This window comes from Dromaius novaehollandiae, chromosome 21 (genome assembly GCF_036370855.1).
Source record: "Dromaius novaehollandiae isolate bDroNov1 chromosome 21, bDroNov1.hap1, whole genome shotgun sequence".
Classification (NCBI taxonomy): Eukaryota; Metazoa; Chordata; class Aves; order Casuariiformes; family Dromaiidae; genus Dromaius; species Dromaius novaehollandiae.
The window spans coordinates 5,572,962-5,587,647 of record NC_088118.1 but is presented as its reverse complement, the minus strand read 5'-3'; the positions used below and the strand labels follow the sequence as shown (position 1 = coordinate 5,587,647).

Sequence of the window (14,686 nt, the reverse complement as noted above, 5' to 3'; positions counted from 1 at the left end):
AGCCGCCGCGCCGCGCCTGAGGGGAGCAGCAGGGCGCCGACCGTTGCCGCCGCCGCCGCGCGCAAGGCGCCGAGGTGAGTAACGGTCGCGGCGCGCGGCGGGTAACGGCTCCCCGGGCTCGGCGCGCGCGCGCGCGCGGGACCCCTCCCCCCTCCTACCTCCTACCTCGTCTCCGCGGCACCCGGCCCCGCCGCTCCTCGCAGCTCTGGGGAGGGGGCACCCGCCGCGTGACGGGCAGCGGCGCGGCCAATCCGAGGCGCCGCGCGCCCTCGCCCCACCCTGCGGGCGGGCGGCAGACGGCCAATCCGAGGCGCCGCGAGCGGCGGGAGGCGGGGCGCGGCAGCCCGCCGCCAATGGCGAGCGAGCGGGCGGCGTTGGGGCCGGAGGCCGCGGTAACGGTGGGGCGGCGGCGGCGGTGTGGCCGGGGGCCGCGGCGGCGGCGGGCCGTGCGGGCGGCCGGCCGCCATGTGGCTGTGCGGCGGGCGGCGGCAGCGCCGCCTCGGGGGCGTCGCGCTCCTCATCTTCGTGCTGTGGCTGCTGCTGCGCAGGTGAGAGCCGCCACGCCCCCGCTCCCGCCGCCCGGGGGGGAGAGAGAAGGGGCCGGGGGGGGGGCGCCCCGGTGGTGGCACCGCCGCTGCCGCTGAGGGGGAGCCGGCGCGGGCGGCCCGTGGGCCCCGGCTGCGGGGGGAGCGGCTCGGAGCGGGCCGCCCGCAGCAGGTGCCGGCGGGCGGGTGTTGACGGCGCGGGCGGGTCCGGCCCTGCCCGAGGCGGGCGGCTCGGGGGGGCCCCGCGGCGCGGCGGCGGGCGGCGATTCCCGCGGCTGTCGGTGCGGAGCGCGGGAGGGAGAGGCCAGAAAACGAGCGTAAAAGGGAAAAAAAGACCAAACGGCGAATAAAGGTCCTGTGGCAAAACGAGGCTGAGAGTCGGCGTCTCTTGGCGGCGGGGCGCCCGGTGCGCTGAGCCGGCGCGGGGCGGCGGGAGCCTCGCGCCGCAGGTGTAACGCTGCGGCCGCCGCTGACCTGCGAGAGCGGCCGCGCTGGCGTGAAAATAGAGGCTCCTTTTGACGGGAAAACGTCCCGAAAACTTTGTGCTGCCTTCTCGCTGCCTGAGGAAAACAAACAAACAAACAAACAAAAAAAAAACAAAAAAACCCCACTCCTGATTTACTGCAACTTGATAAAATCAAAACAACGTTTTTTTCTTATCGGAACGCGTAGAGAAGGAAAGCGTGCTGCCCTGAATCAATCCTTGACAGAAAGCACTCATCCAGCAGGACAAGGGTGGGAAGGACTGGGGGGAGTAATGCTACAACCATGTAGAAATGATTTAAAAGCTTTAAATAAATGTTACGTGTAATATAACAATTTCTTGTCCATCATAAAAAGTAATGGATAAGGAAAGACCTATCGCCAGCGCAATAAATCAGATTTTGCATTAGGCTAATGTTATCCCTGGGGACTTTGGCTTTTGTAAGGTTTTACATCATTTCAGCTCTTTGATGGATGATGCGCTTTTGCAAATCAATTGCTCTGTCAGATCCAGCCCATCTTTGAAACTGCCACGGGTATCTTATGTGCTCACATCAGAGCTTTTTTTCCTCTCTCTTCAGTTTTGGGTAGCTCCTGCCTATCTGGATCCTTTCAGAAAACTATCAACTTTTTTCTTTACTTTTGGTCCTGTTTGTACACTCGAGGCCAACATCTGTTCCCGTAGAGCCCACTCCTAAGTAACAAGAAGTTATTCCAGATTCCAGTGTAGACCCTGTGTGTTTTAGATCACGTTATTTTTGAGAGCAAAGCTCCTTCCTGGACAAGCATGTGTCTTGCACTTCAGCAAGAGGTATATGTCTGTAAAGTAGCCTCAGGGCCAAGTGACAGCAGCCTTTTGGTCTGAGTCCTGTTGTCCCTAACAGCAAAGCACTGGAGATGATATTCAGGCTAGGGAAGATGTGTTTATTTATTATCATCCAGATCTTTTTGTATAACCTGGGTACTTCATAATGGGTCCTTAAAATCGTAGTAGGAAGTTGCCTGATCTTCAAAGCCGTAGAGAGCCCTTGACTACTCTTTGCCTAATTGGAAGCAAAATTCTTCTATAGTTGGTCTTGGAATTGTGCCACATATGTTCTTCGCAGAGGATTATTGCAAACTAATACCTGATAAAAGCATAGACGTCTGAGCCTTCTGGAACAGCGTTAAACACCATATTCATTGGTATCCAGTTTTTTACCAGGCTCAGCTCACCTGAAAATAAACTGAACTATAAAATGCACCGATCATTATCCAAGCTGTCGTAACCTGTACCTGGGCCTGGTGTGATAGAGGCAGAACCTTGGTTGCCAGAAAAGACAGTGAGCAGTGTGTCCAACTTCAAGCTTTCACTTTTTTCTGGGCAGAGGAAGCCCAGAATAAACAGCCAAGTCCTCTGAGGCAGATCTAAGTAGAGCTTACAGATTAACTGTAGAGTCCCTTGTCCTCTGAGGCCATCCATGTCTGCGTGTCCTTTAGTATTGCCAAAGAAAGCTAATATCTCCATGTTTTTTCCCCCCTATTATGACTCTCTCTTTCTTTTCCATTAGCTTTCTCTCCCAACTGTTCTGCGTATGTTGTAGAGCAATACCAAAGCTAAATATATCTCATGCAGAGAGGATTTCATCCAGGCTTTTTTTTACAGACACAAATGCATTAGTATAGCTGTCTGGTTTAGGAATTAACCGCTGACTTTCCTATTCCCCTTGGAGTGTATGCACTTCAGCTTAGGCCTTATAAAGACAGATTGTTGAGGACTAACTTGTCCAACCCAGTTTCAAAGCTGCTGCTCTAGGGAACTTGGTAATCTAAAGCTAATTTTTACAGTGCAGACTCACTTGAGTTGTTGCCCTGGCTTCACGGCTTGTGTCCTGATGGGAGTCCCAGTGACCGGTCAGGCTCCTCATGCTCTGCAAAATGCACAAGGATTCTCTGTGACCCATCTGAAACGGAGGGCTAGAAATACTTCTGTCCAGAGGTGGTGGTGTGCGCTTGCGTGTACGGTGACGGGGAGGGAGACCTAGTTGCACAATGTGCATGTTGTGGCACCTCCCTGATGAGGCCTCTCAGTGTTCAGAAATGACATTACTTTTTAGGAGAGGGGCAACGCGGAGATTAATCAGAAAAACAGACTTCACTAGAGCAGGGAGGAAATGGCTGCAGGGGGACAAAGTAGGCCAGTGAGCTCTAGGAAAATGTCCAGAAAAGGTTCTTTGAAGCCTCTGTTCTCATTACAGAAGTGAGAAGAAATCTACTGGGAGCTGTACATTGCTCTCAAGAGCCAGCACAGAGCCCAGGTGGGCTTTGTGCTATGGAAATCCAGCTCAGGGTAACAAGGTGAAGCTCTGCTGAGTCATACAATTTTCTTTCAGGAGAAGCAAGTTGAACATATCCTAGTGAGAGATGTGTATTTCAGGATATGCAGGATAATCTGTGGAAAATCTTTGTCTCCATTGCACACTCCAGGAAGCTGTGAGGCCTGGGGGCTTTCTACCAGTCTTCTGTGGTGACAGAAAACACTGGAGGCAGGGAGTTTTTAGGGCAGGAAACTCAAAGAGAACTTGCCAACTAAGTTATGTCCAGGATTAAGAAGATAAGCTTAAGTGATTTGTTTATTTTTATCTGGCCACATATGCTTCCTGAGGGCTGGACGCCTTTCACCACCAGTGGCACGGTTAGCATTAGTATTGTGTGCAGGTGTAATTTAGGGCTTTATCTAGGTCAGAAACTGATTGAAAACTTAGTTTCTTTCCAGCCTAAACTTTCAGAATCAGAATGTTACATTTCCTGTCCCCTTTGAGCTTTCTACCTCAGGATTGCCACCAAACAATAGAAAGAGGCACAGCTGCTATTTCGAGAGCTGATTTGTGAAAACTGAAGTATGTGTGGGACTGCAATAACTCTAACAGGGTAGAGAGGTAGATAGCCACAGAATATTCTGCGTGTAGATTGAGAAACACCTCCCCTGCTGTTAAAATTTATAGTGATTCCTTGGAAGCAATGCTCTGATTTCCTAGTCTTGACTCATTATTCTCTAGCTTTACCCATTTTCTTGTGTAGTTGAGCACTTTTGATTCTTTTCCTATTCAGGCAATCTCCCTTTAAATACAACAACTATATATTTCACGCTTATTTTTCGTAATTAGAGCTACACTGTCTTCACAGAAGCCTAGCTCTGCCCTTGCTGCACCAGGTTCTGATTGGAACATGCTGCTATTCCCTTGCTTAGCGCTATTTTTTATAAATAGTTTGACAATGAATCCACTTGAATGCTCATTGACTGAAGGCAGTGATGTCTAATCCAGACTTCCTTTTCCAGGTATTACCCTTGCCTGCTGCCGGTTGTTTCAGACACCTGTGAGAATGCTGTGCTACACAGGTACCCTCTGTGCTTGTCAGCCAGCCCGTACGATATGTCAGAAGTCTTAGATTTAGCTCCCCCGTAGTGTCCTTGTCTTGTGTCAGAGGACAGGTAATCACTGCAGGCTCCTGGTGACCAGTCCCTCTAAGCCATGAGTTCTGAGAAGTCCTTACCTTCTGCTAATACCCGCTCTATGCTTAGTTTAGAAAACAGCCAGAAGCTTAGATGTTTCCCTCTCCAAACATGACATTTCTCTCTAATGTATGGGTCAGTCTTGCTGGCTTGGGACTGGAATTCATTTTCTTGCATCTGGCTGTGATGACGTCTCAGAGGAACAAGCTGCTATTGTCTAAGCCTTGTGCAGATTCAGATTTATGGAATTGGGGTAGTCTGATGGAGGCAGTGTAACTGCTTTGGATCCGGACTACTTGATAAAATGTTGTCTTGATTCAAACAATGAAATCAGGAGCGTCGTGAGGCAATAGGAAGTAGTTTCTTGCCTGCAGGAACCAATCTGAATGGAGCTGTGATACCATGAATATTCAATCTGATAAGTGCTTTGGAACCTGGTATCTCATTTGCTCCCATTTTTTTGGCAAATAACATATCATGGAACTAACAGCAGTAGTAGTGCAGGCAGACGTAAGTTTGCGATGACCGTGGACTCAGTCTTTCCCAAGTGATGGATATAATGCAGGAAAAGGTTTTCTGTTCACAGTGAACAGGCGAGGATTCTTTATTTCGACCATGCATTGAATTGAAAGGTATCAGAGTGGTGCTCATTACTGTAAATCTGTCATGTCACTCCACATCTAATATTAAATTTATGTTTCTATATAGACTTCCATTTTGAACGACCGCAAGACATTCAGAGTAGGAATACTGAAATGCAGCTACCTCTGGAGTGGGGATCAGGAAATCAGCCAGCATATGTTATCATCCTGAAAAACAGGCAGATCTTAAATTTCACGAGTTACTGAGGTTTTCCCCAGTATTGTGAGAGAAAACTTCCCCATCTTGTATTTTCAGTAAGTTAGTTTTGTGATCTCTGCCTGAGAAGTGCTACATTTCAGTTGCGTATTAGAGGAGCTTGGGGCAAACAGGATAGAAGCTACTAGGGAAATGAATATTAAATACACAGCTGAGACAGCTTCCATCTCTTTTATAATCTTCCGAAAAACCTGTATGCTGTATATGACAAAGCGCATACCTTAGAAGTAGGAAGGTCAGCGCTGATCCTGCCAGGTGGAGTGAAATAAGCAGTCTCTCTTAGGGGGACTGATTTCTTTACTACAGAGTGGTGTTCATATGTCTCTCTTTCTCTTCTAGGTTCAACTGGAGTGAGCTGATACCTTTGCGGTTATGGGGGAGGACCCTAGGCTTGCAGACAGAAAACTCACGCTTCCTCCTGGAAGGCATGCCCTTCCGCATATTTGGAGGCTCAGTGCACTATTTCCGAGTCCCCAGGGAATACTGGGAAGATCGCATGCTTAAGATGAAAGCGTGTGGCTTAAACACTCTTACTACGTAAGTGTCCTCACTCTCTGGTTTCATATCACTTGTTTTCCTTACCTTCACAGAGCATGAACCTCAGCGGAGACACTTGACTCGGATAAAATCTGAAGATTATTTCTTGTAATTCTGTGTGTTCTATGAAATTACCTAGCAGCCTGTCCCCACGACCATGGTAGTTGGGGATTTTGTCATTAACTCCAGTGGGCTATAACAATGTCTTTGGGTACCTGTAATTATGAGAAAAGACTAATTCCTTGTTGTGCCATGACCTTTTGCTTCTGTTTCCTGGGTTTACTTACTAATCTGTTATCTGCTTCCCTCAGTGTGTTTCTCCAGCTGGTGGATGTCACCTCTGGTCTACATGTTGACTCAGTTGCTGTTTCTTCCCTCTTCTTTTGTGATGTGCCAACCTGAAGCAGTCTGTGGCTCTTCCTTAGTTTTGGTCCTTGAGCAGGATTTCAAGCCTGGACATTTGGAAACGGTTGGGAATGAGGAGGAACACCTGCACTATGTGTTTAGGAACCCTCCACAGTGATCCAAGTGCTGCATCTTTGAGAACTATGCTAGATCACTGTAGTGCACAGACAGAGTAATGGGGATTTGAGTTTCTTTAACCATCAACCACTGTAATATCCTCAAATACAACCTGGAACGGATGTCTGTCAAACATCCTGGGAAACTGGCTTCTTAATGCTGACACGATGAGGTATATCTTTCATTGGGGAATGAAAGATATACCTGGACACAGTGGCCTGAATCTTAAGATCACTGTAGCCTCTGTCTTCAGTGTGTACTTTACATATCTGCATTGTTTTTTAATTTAGATCTTCACTTAAATGTAGACCAGTAATTGCCATTTCTCTGTCCTAATTCTGCACTTCAGGTATGTGCCATGGAACCTTCATGAACCAGCAAGAGGGAAGTTTGACTTCAGTCGAAACCTGGATCTAGAGTACGTGGTACAGACAATTCTATTATTAAATACTCATGTTCTGAGGGGAGGGTGTATGTGTTGGTTGAGGATGAAGATGTCATTTCCAGCTTCTGAAGCAAAGCCTGTACCTTGATCTGACAGTGGAGACTCTCATTTCTTCCCCTACTTTCTGGAGTCCTGGGAGCTATCAGGTTTAGTATCAATCCAGCATAGTTGCTTCATCAAGCAGTTTTCTTCTGGTTCTGGTACCTAAGATTCCATGGGGTTAGGTGTATTAGGAGTGCGTGGAGTACGGATTCTTCAGTCAGACAATAATTGCGTTGTCTGGATCTCTAGGGCCTTCCTTTCACTGGCAGCTAAAATTGGACTGTGGGTGATTCTGCGTCCTGGACCTTATATCTGCTCTGAATGGGACCTTGGTGGTCTGCCCAGGTAAGCGTGTAGATAGTTGAGGCAAGCCTTGTAAGAAAACCTCTGATCATACAGTTGAGCCTCCAAAGATTCAGAATGGATGTCTGTTAGATGGGAATATTTGATTTTCTGTGCCCCAAAGCAGATGAATATCCATTTTGTTATTGAGCTTTCCTAAGCAGTAGAGATAGTAAGCCTGGAACCAGTATATTTTTGAGCAGTTATTTTTTAAATTAATAATTGTGTTATGGCATAAAGGTTACAGCAAGAAAATAGAATTGGGAAACACACCTTTTATTACTCGTGCAACTTGACTGTCTTTAAAATATGAATAGTCTTTGCAACTGGATGTATGGATTTGCTGTGTCCCAGGTCCATTTTAAAAGTCCTGCTAGAACATATATATCATACAGTTGGCAGTAATGAAGCCCCCTAACTTTTCTAACCTACTGTATTTTCTCCTAAAGCGCACAGCTTGTTGGCAAGAGGCTTTGAGAGTTGAGTTGAAAACGTCAGCAGAGACTTGCCTGGTTACTAGATCCCAGTGGAACCAGTGCCAGGTCTCATATCACTTGTTTTCCTTACCTTCACAGAGCATGAACCTCAGTGGAGACACTTGACTCAGATACAATCTGGGGATTATTTCTTGTAATTTTTATCATTTTCTCATGCGACTTTTGCTGTGGCCTGTCCTCGACAAAATGTGACCTGCCCTTTCTGATAAAATAAATTTAGTGCATTGTGCCTCTTACTGCAATTAGGCTCTTCTTACTAGAAGAAGAGTTTCATTGAGACCTCTGGGGCACAGTCCTTTAGGCATGTATCAAGAGGTGCAGAAAATTGCTTTATACCAACCTTGGGGCTAAGAAGCAGAATGCCATGCCTCTGGGACCTGGGAGTTCAGGTAGAACTGTGACGGTTTGTCAGGGACTTACTCATGATAGCACAGCTACTCCCGATAAGAGGTAGTGGCTAGCTCTACATTATATTATGAGCAATGCGTGTAGTGTTAGTTGTTGTCAGGACACTGCTTTACTTTTTATCAGACTGCAGCTTTACCTGACAAAGAGCAACAGCTGTATTCTAATTTCTTTCAGATAGGGAAACCGAAGCATAAAGAAGCCATGCTTTTTGCAAGCCCACCGAGCTGCATATAGCATACAAGAGTTGAGACTTTCAGACCTCTGAAAGTACTTACAGTTATTGCCTCCTTTTGCAGAGAAAAGGAAGGGGCAAGCTTATTCTGCTTAAATAGTTATCATTGTGCATTGTCCTGCCCTTAAACAAATTGCCCATTTCTATGTTAGCCCCAAATCAGTTAACTAAATCTTGTCAATCAGCAGTAGAAACCATAGAAACAATTACCTGAAGCTTTGTTTTGAATGATGATTGGGATTTTATAAGAAAGCATTTGGTTGTAGAGTGCCCTTGGCAATGCAGGGAATTCCAGGGTATCCTTTAGAGTGGTAAGCTTAGTCCATGAAATTGCATCAAGAAAATCAATGAAATGAGCCTGCATCTCTATGCTTAGGCCCAAAATACAGAAGAAAAAGAAGGGAAACAGCTTGGTAATTGCAATCTGGACTCCTCATTTAAAAGTGTGAGTGCTGAGTAGCCCTAGTTAGTGGGATTAGTGTAGAAGTGATTCCGTAAAAATGTCCCTTCCTTGAAATGTGTTTCTTCTTTGCTTGTGGCATACATGGCTAGCTAAATGCACTCTGTGCACACCAGGTACTTGCATTTCTGAGGGGGATGCTTCCTTCAGCAGTGGGAAGAAGGGATTTCAGGCTCTTCTTGCATTACAGTGGGCTGTATAGACATGAAGTCCCCGTCACACTTGTCCCTTTTTTCTTGGGTAATGTCTACAGAAGTGGTCATTTAAGTGAATGTTTTCTGCTGCTGTTGCAAGCAACTGAGGAAAAGCAAGCAGGATTCTGCTTCGCCTTCTGCATTATCTACATATAAATGCCTGCTGCAATAACTTTGTTCCTGGGATTCACGTTTTGAAGTGAAAAGTATTCAGCTCAACATTCAGATTTTTAGTTTCTGGAGAAGCAGAAAAATGCCCTTTTGACTTGCAATCTGAATGTGTTTTGCCTGGGCAGTGGGTTTGAGGGAAAATAGAATAATCCTCACGCGGTCTCATTCACTGACTTACTCTGTTGTCCATGCCTGCACTTCAGGCTAAGCCAAGTGATACAGAACATTCAGTTATTCCTGCCTAAATGTGACTTCTAGTCAGTGGACAGTGTTACTTCTAGCAGCCTTGACTGAATATGAGTCTCTTAACAATTTCCATTTGCTGCTTTTCTCATAGCTGGCTATTGCAAGACCCAGAGATGCAACTGAGGACAACCTACAAGGGCTTCACAGAAGCTGTGGATGCCTATTTTGATCATCTAATGCCTATCGTAGTCCCTCTTCAGGCAAGTACAATCTGTCACCCTCTCTGTCCCCAAACGGGGACTACCTGCAGGTGAGCTGCAGAGATGAGTGTTGAGTTAGTAACAGCAGCAGATCGAAGCAACAACAAATCTACTAGCTTTACTTTAGGAACCAGCATGGTTTATAGTTGTCCATGTCACTCCTCCAGCTCTAGCTAATCCGTTGTGCATAGAAATCATGGTGACCAACTTCTCCCTTTTCTTCCCCCAACAGTACAAGAAAGGAGGTCCCATCATTGCAGTGCAAGTGGAGAATGAATATGGTTCCTACGCCAAAGACCCAAACTACATGACCTATGTTAAAATGGTAATGTTGGCACATTTATTTGTTTCTGTGGTGAATCTCTTTCATAAGCCACCTTCCTTGTAGTACTTTCTCACTTCTGAATAACTTTCAGGAAAATGTTCAGAAAACTTTGGAACTGTCAGTGCATAATCCGGCTGGATTTCACTTGGTATTCTTCACTTGATATTTCTATGGGAGTGGAAGAGACCCCATTTGCCCCTCTCATTACTGACAAGTCTGTGTTCTGATATCTTCCAGAGAAGAGGGTGATAAGAAAATGGGGGAGCACCTGTAATACATAGCCGGCCTTCAAGAACCTGTCTCCTGCTGGTCCTGTTGTGCTTCTCACAGACAGCATGCTCCTAAACCTGTATAATCTGGAGCTCAGCATCAGGCAGGCAAATTTGCCTAATGCCTCCCATATCCTTGTCAAATGGAGACTAAACTGTGCCCTGGCTCTTGCCTCTCAGCTGAGTGATAAAGAGCTGGCCAGTACTCATGGAGGCCTGGTTATCCTGATGAATCTAATATGAGTCTGACTGACTCGTTCGTTCAGTCCCAGTATGACAGCAAGATCTGCAGTATGTCTCATAAGGTTCTTTGTTTTTTTTCGTTGAGGACTCAAAAAAGTTGCTGAACATGAGAGAGGTTACTCATCCAGTGGCGTGTGCGTGTACACTCACTTCTGTGTGGGATGGAGGAAAAATGTACTGGGGGGAAGGCAGAGTTCTGTCTTCAAAAATTTCTGTTGACTTCCCTCAAACTTTTTTGGGTAACAAAGATGACCTTCACAACCCCATTCCTCCCTCAATTTCAAACATGATATCATCTGCTATTCTCCACTATAACTGTATGATAATGTTTATTAGTTCAAGTTTGTTGCATAAACTTTATGCTCCCTGCTTTTCTGCTACAGTGTTACCAGATCCTCCTGAAACCCTTTGGGTACCCCAGCTTCACCCTGAGCACCAAGTGAAAAGCTAACTGGGTTAACTCTAGCTCTGGTCATCTTATTGCTCACAAGTTATACAGAGGCTCTTCAACCAAAGAAATCGTGACAGGAGTCCTAATCTGCTTAGAGTACTGCTTGCTCCTGCTCCTCCATCTCGTGGAGTCATTTAATTAATACTGATTAGAAGCTTAAATATGAAATGTACATATGAGCAGATTAAAGGGTTAATTGGTGATCTGAACAAATGATGTCAAAATTTTCTGTTACATGTACATGGTTTCCGTCCCTATGTCCCATACCCAGCATGTAAAGCATGTAAGTAAATGGCTTTTAATGAATAGGGCATGGAGGTGAGTGAGCTGAAAGCACTCTGCTGTGTTTGAACAGTTCACCAACTCAGTGCTTGATTTTCCCTGTCTTAGGGATGAAAGAGCTTACAATGTTTCACAGACTTGTCAGAACAGATAATGTTTCCTTGCCAGGTCTGTGGGTGTACTTCTGCAGTGCTGATTCCTCATATTCTAGTATTTGTGTGTGGCTTACATCTGAGGAATATATTGTAGTGGTTAAAGAAGAAAATGTGGGAAAGGACTTGCAGGGCTTCCTTTTAGATGTGGGTTGGAGCAGGATCTAACGTTAGCACAGGTGGACTGGGAGCTTGAACTCCTAGATTGTTTTCTGGTTTGGACTCTGAACTCTCAATGTGGCAAGTCGATTACTTCACATCTGCACGTAGCATACACTATGATCTTGCAATGTTCCTGGAATTAATGTACCCATAAAAAAAAAAAAAGAAAAGGAAAGCTTTGTCCTTATCTCACCCTCTCGGTGCAGTATCTTCCCTTTCCAAGATCTCTGTGCCATGAAAGGGAGTATTCGCACCTCCCTCCATGCGCAGTGCATGAGCTGGGATTAGCTAAGCACACACCTGTGTCTGCCTCTGACACAGTTTCTATTCCTGGTTTCTCTGCTGCACCCTGAAATCCTGTAATGCATTTCAGTGTCTCATTTCTTCATTTTACACCCATATTTAAAGAAAAAAAAAAAGGAAGGGGAAGAAACTTAGTATTAATGCAGTCCTCAAAGAATTATCTTAGTAAAGTTTGTTAGAAATTCCAGTTCTCTCAGTAGCTGAATTTTGTCAGATATTAGCATCTGTTGAGGTATAAATTTAGTGATGACAGGTTGATAACTAACCAGGTTGTCTTAACTTTGAATTGGGTTTGTCTTTAAGTTCTCTTTTGTAATGCTTCAGTCATGCACAATACACTGGGTGTAACACTGAAGTCCATTCTGTGTGCATAGTGTGTGTGGGCATGTGCAATATGCAAAGGTTTATTTAAATAGATAGCAGATGTTAACTAGTTAGTGCATCTGACATCAGTAACTCCTGTGTGACCCGGTGTGTCTTTATCACTGTTTTACACTTAATAATTTACGATTAAGACTTTGAAGGCTTGTTTTCAAAGCTCCTTGAAGCTGATGGAGTGACTTCCCACATGGGTACAGCGAAAAGAGAGGTTAATTTGGGACTAGAAATTTGTAACCTCTATTTCAAATATTAGTCACTATTCTGTAAAAGTACAAGTGTAAGAGAACACTCCTAACAGGAAGAATCCTGCGTGTGTGTGCATGTGTTTTAAAAAAGCTTAGAGTGCCAGAGAACCAGTAAATTCAGACTTGACTATTCAAGAACACAGTTACCTGAGCTGTCCCGTGGTGGATCCATTCATTGGCAAAACAGCTGTTCTCCTTTCAGCTTCCACTGTTAGACAAAAGGGAAGGGTGAGCTGCCTTTCTTCCACCTGAACCCCTCTTTCAAAGGAAAGCAGTGAAGTTTTCCCAAGAGGAAGATAAAATCCTGATATTTGATGTGTCAGTGAGAGACTGATCCTGCTTTCTAAAACAAAGTAAGATTTTCCAGATGTCTTTAAGCTGGAAAAAGTGGAAAGAGAAGCTTCAGGAGGAAGGGGAGATGTCAAAGGAATAGTATCCCTTTCCAAGCTACTACCAGCCTCAAGCTCCTGTCCTGTTACCCCCAGAGAAGGTGGTTATATACTTTAACCCTTTAATATCCTGACAAACACTAAACTCAGGCCTTAACACAATGTCTTTCCCCTTTTTAATTTAGGCTCTGTTAAGCAGAGGGATTGTGGAACTGTTAATGACCTCAGACAACAAGAATGGGCTCTCATTTGGCTTTGTGGAGGGAGGTATGTGCTTGTAGGAGAACAAGGTAAGATGGTTTTCTTTGTCTAGGGCAGCAGATGGAATGTGGTCTTTGAATGAGAGCAGTACGCTTCATGAGCCGAGCTGCACCCATTAACTATATTCTGTTTGTGGTAGAGGAGCTTCAGGCATACAGGAGGGACCCCCTTAGCTGGATGGTATACCTGTGGAACAAAACCAGGCCCTTCCCAGAAAGGTTTGGAGTGTTCCTTTCAACATAAGGTGTAGCACAGTGACAGCAGGATTGCTCCATGGGGAAGCGACCTTTTGGTACCCTCAGGCACACTAGTACTCTTGGAGCTGTGCAGGAGAAAGAGCTGCTTTCAAAGATTTTACGTGTGTGCAGATTAAATGTCTTGCTGCCTTCTGTCTCATACTCAGCATCTGTAACTCCCACTGAGGTGGGTGAAAAGATGACAGCACCTAGCATTTCTTGATGTTTCCCCTTCAGATTAAAAGGCTGAAATTACTACTTCTTATTGCTTCACTTAAGTATATATTACATAAGTATCTCAGCAATTAATAATAGTAATAACTTATGCTCAAGATACCTGTTTTTCTGTTAAAAAGAAAAGATAAAAGTCTATCAAAACCTAGATTCTGAAAGCTAACATTCCCGAAGTTTAGCCGTACTTTGCAGGCCAGCCCTGTGTTGTCAGCGAGCTTGCTCTGGAGTGTACAGCTTTCAGGTAGGCAAAAGAGGGTATCAGATGCGCATAATGCAGAAGGATTTCCTCTTTTCTCTTTCCTTTTTCAGAATTGTAATTCCTTTAAGTGTCTGAAATGCTGCTTAACACCTATCCTTCTTTTCACTAGGAAGAAATGGAGGTGCAGCTGCTTTGGTTTCACTCCTCCCTAAATCTGATCGTTTTGCGCATAGTGTGATACTGGTTTTTGTATTTCCAGATCCAGGTCAGCTGAGGTTTACTTTTCTACTTGACCTGTGATCTCTCTGGTGTTTCTGCCAATTTCCTGCCTGAGTAGCAATTGCTTCCCTGAATGAAGTGTTTGCAGAGTGCAGTCCTGTCATCAGTCAGTTGTCATCAGTCAGTACTGTTAATTTTCTAATGTCAGGCATGGAGATGATTAGAAGGAAAGCTTTTTCCTCCTTTTCTTCCTCCTCTTATTTTTAAATGAAAACATGAGAAGGACAAATTCAGTAAGTCTGAATCCATGGTCGTTCACCGCAGGTAGGGTGGTCCTCTTCAATTTTATTTTTCTGGAGTGCAGCAGTTGCCAGCCTTGACCATATAGGGTCACTCTTTCCCCGCCAGTGAGCTTATGTTCAGAAGGGCTGGTGTGGAAATCCCTATCTAGCCCTCACTATCTTCTGTGGGAATATTTACTGCCTCAGAGCTCATTCTTGTTTGGAGTTATCTTTTCCAGCATGTTGCATGCTGAGAGCTCTTTGATACCGATTTGCCTCTTAGATGTCATAACAGCCTGTTCATTAGAGTCAACATGTCAAGTAATCAGATGCGTGGAATAACTAGGGCTCGAAGTAATATAGCAGCAAGGTGGTTACG

At 45.2% G+C, this 14,686-nt stretch overlaps 1 protein-coding gene across 2 annotated transcripts in view; it reads left to right on the top strand.

The window, feature by feature from the left end:
• The first annotated feature begins 364 nt into the window (after positions 1 to 364).
• LOC112982676 (beta-galactosidase-1-like protein 2) overlaps positions 365 to 14,686 on the top strand; it is a 28,676-nt gene continuing 14,354 nt past the window's right edge. The window contains exons 1-8 of one of the 2 annotated variants that reach the window (XM_064524296.1): positions 365 to 548; positions 4,348 to 4,407; positions 5,719 to 5,916; positions 6,788 to 6,856; positions 7,175 to 7,270; positions 9,567 to 9,675; positions 9,908 to 10,000; positions 13,063 to 13,144. In XM_064524296.1, the coding sequence (XP_064380366.1) occupies positions 466 to 548; positions 4,348 to 4,407; positions 5,719 to 5,916; positions 6,788 to 6,856; positions 7,175 to 7,270; positions 9,567 to 9,675; positions 9,908 to 10,000; positions 13,063 to 13,144 (790 nt within the window). In that variant the 5' untranslated portion in view covers positions 365 to 465. The remainder of the gene's footprint in view (positions 549 to 4,347; positions 4,408 to 5,718; positions 5,917 to 6,787; positions 6,857 to 7,174; positions 7,271 to 9,566; positions 9,676 to 9,907; positions 10,001 to 13,062; positions 13,145 to 14,686) is intronic. The other variant, XM_064524297.1, reaches the window with a different exon arrangement.